The sequence below is a fragment of the Colias eurytheme genome, chromosome 7, assembly GCF_061535395.1.
Source record: "Colias eurytheme isolate Ceu_HAF_F1 chromosome 7, ilColEury1 Martin Lab GWU primary, whole genome shotgun sequence".
Classification (NCBI taxonomy): domain Eukaryota; kingdom Metazoa; phylum Arthropoda; class Insecta; order Lepidoptera; family Pieridae; genus Colias; species Colias eurytheme.
In genome coordinates, this window is record NC_142986.1 from 10581379 (window position 1) to 10592281 (window position 10903).

At 31.8% G+C, this 10903-nt stretch overlaps 1 protein-coding gene across 1 annotated transcript; it reads left to right on the top strand.

Moving 5' to 3' along the window:
* Positions 1-754: 754 nt before the first annotated feature.
* On the top strand, positions 755-7799 carry fs(1)Ya (female sterile (1) Young arrest; the record flags this gene model as incomplete). Its single annotated transcript, XM_090103874.1, has 5 exons — positions 755-1454; positions 1757-1947; positions 3553-3736; positions 5359-5892; positions 7555-7799. Coding segments are annotated over 5 exons (1854 nt in total), but the record flags the coding sequence as incomplete, so codon positions are not given.
* Positions 7800-10903: the final 3104 nt, after the last annotated feature.

Here is a 10903-nt window from a genome sequence, read left to right on the forward strand (position 1 = left end):
TAATGTGTACATTTTTGAATAAACCACACATGAATTATGTTTACTAAGAAAAAAATTATTAAACTAAGTTAAATTTAAAATCTGTTTTTTTTAAAGTTATTTTGGTGCTTCAAGACTCAGGATCATCTATACTCGATTAACCCGTAGATAATAAATAGTATTGAAGAAATATAATTACAATTTGTTTATTTATTTCTACACTGTTCTAAACAATATATCGTAATAAGGAAATGACGTCATTATCATTAACTGGAACATATAAACATAATATATTTCTAATCATAATTGGAAACAATTCTTACATAATATTATTTGAAGATATAAATTAACATAACAAATCGATTGGTTGTCGTAATTTACTATTTATACAATTATACCGAAGTTATTTATAATTGTTATTTAAAACGCTTTTTTTTAAGTAATGAAACTCATTGTTCAAGTTTATTTATAACAAATATTGTAACTTCATCCAATTTTATAACTATAGCTCAAATTCAATTCATTTTCAATTTAATTTTCTAAGATGAATACAGAAACACTTTAATTAAATTAGTTTTGCCAGTATTGCTTTTATTAAGTTATAAGAGTAAATTTTGTGATATTTATAATTAATTGTTCTATTTATTAAATTAAAAAACGTAAGGATGTACTTGTATTAACACAACTAATCACTTCTCAATTAACCATAACAATATTTTTGTCTCAAATGCGTTAATAATTAGTAAATTAGTATTGAATTATACTACCTACTATTGTTCTAACAATATCATACTTGCAGGTTCGTTGTATTGTCTGTCATTTAGTATTCTGCTGCTCAGAGTGTCGTAGGAAACACGAACAGAACACCCATTCTCTCACCTACGAGTGTCCCATCTGCAGAGGCAGCAGCTACCTTTGCGAACCCAAATATCTCAACCAAGACTTCATTGACCACCTCACCACAGAGCACCTTCCTCTTCGCTGCAAGAAGTGTAACAAAATATTCGCCAAAATGGAAGACCTGGTCGATATAGAAAAGTGCACAAGTATATCTGAACTGATCGAAACAGAAGTAAAGAAAGAAGTCAATGTGGAAGAAAGATTCGATTCTATATATGAAAAAATTTATAATGAAGGTGATAATTTTGAAGCTATACTATCTGTTAATAAATCTAGTAAAACTGCTATAATAACGCCTATTATTAGGAAGAAATATTTAGTAGATTATGAATCTAGTGATGATGCTGATGCAGATGAGAGTCCAAAGGTCAATGTGGTGACTCCTCATCCTAAAATGTATCCAAAAACACCACGGCATAAGAGACAGAGAGCAGCTACACCACATGCCAAGAAATTAATGGGTTTGATTAGGCAAAATGGTATTGAAGAGTATGAAGAAACGATGGAAGATATTATTTACGATCAATCACTAAATCCCAAAACGCCAACACCATCTAGAAACGACAATCACGAACGTAAGTAGCATTCAGTCATTTTAAATTTTAACAACAAGAGATCATTAATTTATTTTTATCATGTTTATTTTTGTTGCATCTGGAAAAAAGGTAATGAAATGAATATTTTAAACAATACATCATAGCCTGGTGTCTCTAAAAATACACGCATATTTTAGGTGTAATTTTGGCTAGAATTTAAAAACTTATTTTGAACTGTTCTCAAAAGAATTTGCATCTTAATTTAACTTTTTGTCTTTGAGAATACATTTAAAAATAGAACTCATATTATTTATTAATAGCTGTAACATCTTGAATTCCAGACGTCGAACAAGACATGACAACACCTACATCCCATCTCCCACATGTTCTGAAAGTGCCGCAAATCGTTAGTACCAGTACACCCACCAACCCCACCAACGGTGGTTGGACCATCTTCCCTAACCCTGGTAACGATTCGCCATTGTCAGAAATTGAAATTGGAGAGAGTCCAGCGCAAAGTACTAATAATGAGGTAGTGTATTTCATTTTTAGTGAGGTTATAAATTATAATGTACCTTCATAAGATTTTTTATTATCAGTAGCTGGAGATCTAAAGCCAACCGTTTCTTTATTCCGCGATTTAGGTACCATTTGAACATAACCGTGAATAATATTATTTATTATAACGAGATTTTGTTTATCTTAAATCCAATAGTATTCGACACTTCTGACATAATTATTTAGCAGACTATTATCCATATATACGTCTAAAACCTAAAATATTCTACGTCATATACTTTGCCTATTCCTACCTCCTACCATGATGTTTTAAAGCAGTTTTATTTCCACTTTGGAAAAATAACAGCGCTATAATATATGTCATCTAGTGCCATCACTTTCCCACACTGTATATAATACTGCTTTAAGATCATGCTTATCCCCTGGACTTAATTTAGACTTCAATTTCGAACTAAATACTCTATGGCAAATTCACTGATACATGCATGGTCAATTAACAATCAAGTGTCGTCAAAAGCGCTTGGTTGGTCTTAGCACTTAATTACTAATACTAAACTATCGCATATAGTTCTAGAACATTGTATAGAATTATTCAGTCGTTAGATTCGCTTCATGGGAACAATGCGCATAATTGCTCATCTCTGCTGTTTCAACTATGTTATTTAGCGCTGTGTGTTGATAATCAAGATACGTTGTCCTAATTTAAATATTCAATGCGAATTCTATGAAATTTTGGTCTGAATTGATCTCATAAATCATTAATTATTTCAGTTAGATATCTTTGCTCTGTTACGAATAGAAAAAGGTTATCAATAGTCGATTAATAAAACGCAAACGTAGATTATTTATAACAATTTAATAGCGCATTTTTGATCTTAAATATTTCAGTTATTTCAACTGATAAACGTACAGCAGTGTTTTGAATTCAGTACAGTATACTTAAATTCAAATAAATATTGAAATACATCGTCTGATAAAATCATACATTTATAAACGCAATTCAATTTTTCCACAAAGCAGTTATTTCACGGACCGATCCATTAGAACTGAATCTCATATTTTCATACCATTTGTGCGATTCAAATAATATTTAGTAAACTGTAGACTGTAAGAATGGACTCATTTATGTCTGTCTCGATAGTGTAGATATATCCTTTCTTTTATTCAATGGTAAATAACCGTGAAATTGTATCTGATAGGGAACTTTAGGATCGAATTCTGAGCACGTCTCATATATTAGTGTTAAATGGGAATCTCGGAACTTTATGAGTTTTTTGTCCAGACGGAATAAAGGCACGGGTGTGGAATGAATAGTGGTTGATGCATTATTTAATGAGGTATTTGACTCGTGAATCGAAGTTGTATATTGTGCAAAAATTGATTGTGATATTTTAGACTTAGCAAACACTGAAATATCTGCATTTTTCAGAGAGAGCAAATTATTTTATAAATTTAGTTTTATATTGTTATTGTTTTTATAGGTATTTATTTTTTTGTTTGCTTCCATTCTAATTAGCGAGTGCCAAGGTCCTTAATTATAAGCTTTACTTAATTAAAAAGGAGATTTAATAACTTTACCTCAACTAACGTGATGTACAACAAAACTTATTTATTTCAGCCATCGAAATCGGAACAAATTCCAAAACTAAAAGGTATCATAACGGGCAGCAGGCTTAAACTTGGCAGTCAGGACAGTTCGGAGAAGCAAGTCACTTTCCAGGATTCTGAACCGTCTGTTAAGAGCAAAAGGGTTAAATTTGCAAATGACACTATTTTCAGTCGAGAGAATCAAATACAAAGAGGTATGGTAAAGGTATTTTATTATTTACATGCTGACCAACAACTTTGTCGACTTGCAAAAGAAATATATTATTAAATATTGATGCTCTGCTCATCATATTAGTCGTAACATGATCCTATAAAATTTTCTTTCAATTCGAACTAGTAGTTCCTGAGATTCAACCAAACAAACTCTTCAGCTTTTTAATATTAGTAAGTAGCGATAAGAAATATGCTTATCGATAACATGAAATATAGATGATGATAATAAGAATATTTTGAGAGCTCAAAGAAGAATATAAAGAGAAATCATGGTATTGAATCTTCAATTCAACAATGTGTTGATCTGTACGAAGAAACCAGATAACCTACATGTCCGTAAATAAATCAATTAGAGAAATGCATGTTCAAACAGAGATAAACGGCCTCGAAGGTTATCTGCTTTTATCTCTAAAAAAAATATCACTGTCTATAAAAGTAAACGAATAAGCTTAAGAAGTCTTCCAGTATTCTTAAACAAGTCTACATAACAAAATGTCTATTTTATCATCTCCGAAGCTTCATAAAAGTTTAAAACACGTCGTATTATTTAATTAAACGTTAAGATGTAAGAACATTGTATATTATTGGCAGTAACTCCGAATTACACCTGTACCATTACCTACATTGTATCAAACTCATAAACAGAGGTAACATAAGTCAGCTAGTCTTGGCCATAGATTTGATTTAATCTAGATAACGCTTTGAGTAGAATAGGGGTACTTGGTACAATTTGTACAAGACATTACGATTCTCGTCAATTGTACTATAGTTGGTATTTCCAGTAATTGTAGTCGAAGACCATATTGTATGTAAATAACTATTTGTAGGAAATTTTCGTTACTTGGTCAAATATAAGTATTTTTGTTTTCGAGTTCAATTAGATTGTTGGTAATTCCTGTAATTGTAGTTGCAGACCATGTATGTAAATGACTATTTGTAGGAAATTTTGGTTACTCGGTCAAGTTTATTTTTATTTTCGAGTTGTATTTGCAACTGTGACATTTTCTCAAATTATTATGTAGGATACAAAATCGTCCATAACGTGATAAAAGTTCAAGACAATAGTGTCGTATTTTCTAACATTTTTCCAGACTATTTTAAATTTTTAATGATTTATGTCTTGCTGTATCTAGATAATTCTAAATCTGTGTTCTTGATCATAAAACTCCAACATCATCGTTCATAAAGAAAGGGAATAAACTTTATAGCTCCGAAACAATGCTGGACCAGCAGAATTGCATCAATTACTTAGTAATAATGTAAATAAAGACGTCTTGTCATTGCTCAGTATCTTTCATCTGGGACATAGACGTATAATCGTGTTTTACTACCTATATCATGTGCATTTTGGGGTTATGTTTTGTTTATATACCATTATTATTTGGTAATTTGGTATATTATGTAGTGCCTTTTATATAAATCATGTAATCCAATTTTAATAAATTATACAAACATCATAGGTAAATAATTAGAAATTTAGAAATGCATAAATACATAGTACTAAATCATGTTCACTTAGTTAAGAGGAAATTTATTACGGTCTAAAGATATAAGCTCATAAGCTGCTAAAATTAATAAATTTTCACTATCCTTCACTTTTCAGTATACAGAAAGCCAAAACGAATGCTAACACCTGGTCCACAGAGACCAAAATACACCAGCAACCCGCGCTTCCAGGCGCTCATTAACCGATTCGAGAATAGAGTAGCAACTGTCCCGCAAACGCCAGTCAATATCCCTGACAAAGGTCTAGCCACCCCCTCAGTGGAGCACAACGTTCTAGCCAGAGCTATAAGCTTCAAAGAAAGCCCCGGATTGGAGAGCACGAGAGACACGAATGAATTATTCAGCACGTGCGTGGACACGAACGAACCAGTAAATAATGCAATAACAACGCTCACTACAAACATCGTCGGATCCCTGCAAACCTGCCTCACGTCGCTTCTCAAAACAAATGACGAAGAAACAGAGATACAATTCAAATTCGTGATCACCAAGAAAAAGGTCAGCGTGAAAAGGATGGCAGATAATGGAGACGAGGATCTCAGCGAGATAGACAGGGACGAAACTAGTGAAAAGGAAAATATTTGGTCGACTGTAACTAAGGCTGTGAAGAAGGTGTTTTGGGGCGAGAAAGGTAAACATTATTTACATGATATTGTAGTTCACATTTTCTCAGTTAAGTACACGCCTAATATTCCGAGTGAATATAAAACGTAAAGGGTCCAATTGAATTTTGTATACAAGATTCAGATTATCGTAAACAAGGTTATGTCTAGCATTCCCACTATAATAGACTTTATACTTTACCATGTTTGCCAAAAATCTTATGAAATAATTTTTTATCATCATTCATTCCAATTTCCAACATTAATTTTTCTATTAGCTAATGCGATTAATACCTCAACTCCGGCTTTTTATAAAAATAGCTGATGCTTTCAATTCAATCAAATCAATCTAGAAATAAAGTAAACATTAAAAATCACTTATCCAATACTCTGAAATCTTCCAAAGTAACCAATAATAATCCTCTCCTTTTAAATTCGAATTTAATATAATAAGTAATCTGTAGCGAAGCACAATTATAAAACACAAGCGCTAAGCTTTTTCCTAAAGCTCGGAAAATGCAATATCAGCGCTTCGTTCGGGAATTTTGTATAACGAGTTTTCAAGAATCGTCTTTTTCATATATACTGTATAGATTAATAATCCCTTGATGGGATACATATTGGCTGATGTAATATGTTTTAATTTTATTCAAAAGCAAAACTCTTTTGCAATTTTTCAATAAAGCTGTTAATAAAAAGTTATTTATAATTATTGCTACATTTAATTTAAACTTAAAGAAAATTTACATTTTTTTATATTTTACAAATTCGCAATTATCCATAATACTATATCAGTAATAGATATGATAATAATTAATATTAATGTTCTTTCGCTTTTGATTATGTTCTCACAACTCAATGTTCAATAACCTACATTCTTCCTCACGTATTTTCATTTAAATAGCAGTAAAATAATCTAAGCATCAGGCAAGATATAATTCTAAGCTAGTAAATGTTTAAAGCTATAGCACAGCTTTATAAAGCTCACATAAAAGCATAATATGCTATAACGAGTTAAACACGTAGAACGTTAAAATAACAATAAACTGTTATAGATAAACATTACTTGGATCATGTTTATAGCATGTCAGCAATACGTTTAGCAGATATATTTTACTAGCTATTCCCCGCGGTTTCACCCGTATTGCTCCGCTCCTGTTTGTCTTAGCGTGATGATATATAGCCTATATCCTTCCTCGATTAATGGGCTATCTAACACCGAAAGAATTTTTCAAATTGGACGAGTAGTTCCTGAGATTAGGGCGTTCAAACAAACAAACAAACTCTTCAGCTTTATAATATTAGTCTAAATTAACCGACTTAAAAAATAACTGTTTATTCGACTCAAACTTGCTAATCTATTTATTAGTTAGTATATTATTTTTATCACATTCACACATTTTTATATAAAATATTTTTAATTAAAAATGTAACTAAAAAAATACGAATTTTATGCGAATGATTATTATTATTGATGTGGTGTTAAAATAATCGAATTTTACATATCTAGTATACATTATAATGATATATAATTTATATTATAATTAATCACAAATTTACAACGATACATATTATATTTTGTGCATTAAAGTTTAACTTCTCATAAAGAATGTGGGCGATATTAATCAACTTTTACTTCTAAGTCTTAATTAGTTAAGTTTTAATTTCCAAGTTATTTTTAAATATTTCAGAATCGCCATACAGACCTCATTCCAACGATTCCACATCATCATCAGCCTCCAAACGCAAGTACGACGACCTTTCTGACGCCGAGAGTCCCTTGAACCACAAGCGCCATAGATACGAAGGAAGGATCAGAGGCCGGCCCCCCCTACAGCGCACCAAAAAGTGGGGGGTAACCGGCCTAAAAACCGCACACTCCGCGGAAAACCAGTCTTTAGTGAAACAGTTAGAAGACGTCAATCAGAGTTTTTAATTTGGATTTTATGAGAAATAAATAAATTATGTTAATTATTATTGTTGTTTTTTATTACCTATTTTGCTAATTTAATTATAGTGGTGTTTTAATGGTTGAATTCTGTTGGTTATTTCTTGTGTGGAATTCTTTATTGAGAGAAGTGTATATGTACCTGTAAAAATATATATTACTAGATTTCCGCCTGCGGCTTCGCCCGCGTTTTCAAAGTAAAATCCGCATAGTTCCCATTCCCGTGGGATTTCCGGGATAAAATCTATCCTATGTGTTAATACAAGTTACCCTATTTATGTGTGCTAAATTTCATTGTAATCGGTTCAGTAGTTTATGCGTGAAAACTATACATACATACATACAAACCTTTCCTATTTATAATATTAGTATAGATGATAGTTCTTGGAACAAATATTTTAACAATATTATGTTGAATATAATATTTAAAATTAATTTAATAAAATGAAGCGAATTTCCCTTTATAACTACTATATAATTTTGAAATAAAAGTAAGCTGTATCGAATGAAATTTTAATAGTTATTAAACATGCTACATTTATAATACCGTTCAAAGTAGGTTTTATAAATTATTGTACGGAAACATAATATTATCATACATGTGAAAAACATTATCTTTAATGTTTATTTTATTTGTTTTGGTGCAATTTTCACCTAAATAATATGGTATTTTTATTCAAATTCTGTGACTTTTATTTCAATCACTTCATTCATCATTTTAACACATCAAAGAAGCCTCTACAACACTAACCAAACATAACGTTCCTCATTGTATTTGTTAATCTAAATAACTTAGCAGTTTTGAAGTAATTAGGTCAAACTCAAAACTCATCATCTCGCAGGATTCGTGACCCCATTGAAGGAGAATGTTATATGTTATCTTGATTTAACCGTCCTGATACATTGGTTAAGGCGTGAGGACCGAGCAGTCGTGAGTTCAAGTAGGTAAGGTAAGTGTAAGGTATCTTTATAGAGGATTATTTTTAATGTGCATATGATATTCCAAATTTAAAAAAAAGTTAAAATACTAATAAATTATAGAACTGAACAAAAAATAATTTTATACTACATATACAGCTTTAACCTTCAACTGGTGACGTACCGTCAATTTGACGTCGCAACGCTAAAATCACTGTATTTCTCAGAAAAGGCTTGTCCCCCGCGACTGCGCCTCCTAGTAGCTGCCTCGTGTACATTTTGGCGTCGGCCGATGCTCGGAATGGACGTCGCACGCGCTCAGTTTAGGTTGTCGAGGGTACCCGACGTCACTTTGACGTTACGTCACCTTTAGTGTTATGTTTTAGTTGTGAGTTTATTTGTACAATTTCATTCAAAATGAATCCAAATGATCACGATTTCGAGCGGAGAGTCACTGAAATTTTGGAACAAACCGACAGTGATATTACTGATCAAGAGGATCGCGAGTTGGATCAAAATTATTGCTTAGAATCCGACCATGACTCTTCAAGTGAGATTGCAGAATCTGAGGGTGAAGATCAATTATCAGAGATTGATGGCGACTCCGACGATGAGCTTTTGATCAACATAGCTAGTAGCAGATCATTCTATTTGGGAAAAAAAGTAAATATACAACCGTTCAAGTGGTATAAGGATCCTCACAGAAGCAGTGTTAGAACTCCGAGCCATAATATTGTTACAGTTCAAGGCTCAAATAAGACTGAAGAAGTAGACTTCTGGAATATTTTGTTCTCTGAAGATATTTTACAGATAGTTGATCTACACACTAATAGAAGAAATGAGGCATACAAGAAGGAAGATCGACCCGAGTTGAAAGACATCGATGTGACTGAATTACGTGCGCTCATAGGATGCATCTTGAAGATAGAAGATGCAGAACCTGAACCTTCTACATGTACAAAGCTGGATAAACGTGGGACATGCATAATATGTCCAGCGAAGAAAAAAAACGAACGTCATACTTATGCAGGAAGTGTGGAAAACCAGGGTGCCTAGATTGTCTTGAGAAAATTTGTGTCACTTGTTATCGGGCATGCTTTTGATTTTTTTGTATGGAATCAACACATTTAAATATATTCTTTTAATAATGACTTAAGTCTTAATAAGAAAATAAGATTGATTTTTTTTTCTGTTTTAAGTTTTTAAAATTTCACTATGATTGATCTCATGCCTACCAAAACACAGAACAAAATTTGATGTTAAGCTCTTGTGTATGATTAAAGTTAACTTTACATTTAATAAGTTAAAAAAGTGTTTTATTTTAGAAACAAACTAACCTACTTTTACATAACATGACCTATTTCATTGCCGCTATACATAATCTACAGTATTTAAGGCTTTATATTCATACGTCAAAATGACGTCACCTCCCCAATACTGTGACTCATATGCACGTCACCAGTTGAAGGTTAAAAGACCGCATCCAAATTCAGTGCTGCACCGAACGTTTTCACTTAAATATTTCAACTTTTAAAACCCGCTCTGGCTTCTTCAAACAATGTTTGCGTCAAGTAAAATTGACCCTGATCAATTTGCATCCCAAATACAGTTTAGAGCAAGCGATTTTAAATTCTACAACCTACAACATACGACACTATTTGGAGTAAAGGAAAATCGCTTCAGTAACATGTATGTAAACATATTGAGATTAAGAAGTTCTTAAGTTAAATCGAATGCTGGGAACATCGTATGCAGAATTATGCAGTATTTACTTCGATACAAATCTGGTTATTGCTAGATTAATTTTTGATTGTACTACAGTGATCTGTACTACAGGTCTTTCACAGACCTATTTCAGACATTAGTCCTTCACTACGAAAATGCTACACGTTTACATATTATTTAGTTCCTTTGTAATAGTTTAAGTTGTGAAGGCAAATAAAAAGATAGAATAATATAATATACTCTAAATACAGTGGAATGAACGAACTTCATTGATCATATTTATATTTATAAATGTGGGTAGTCCGAAATATTCAAACGAAACTATTACATAATTATCTTGTCTTTATCTCATTACTGAGGAAGGTTGTTTATATTATTACGATTAATGGAGTGTTTGTGTTGTTATGTTATATTTTACTTTGATGAAGTTAAGTGAAGTTTCTATCAGT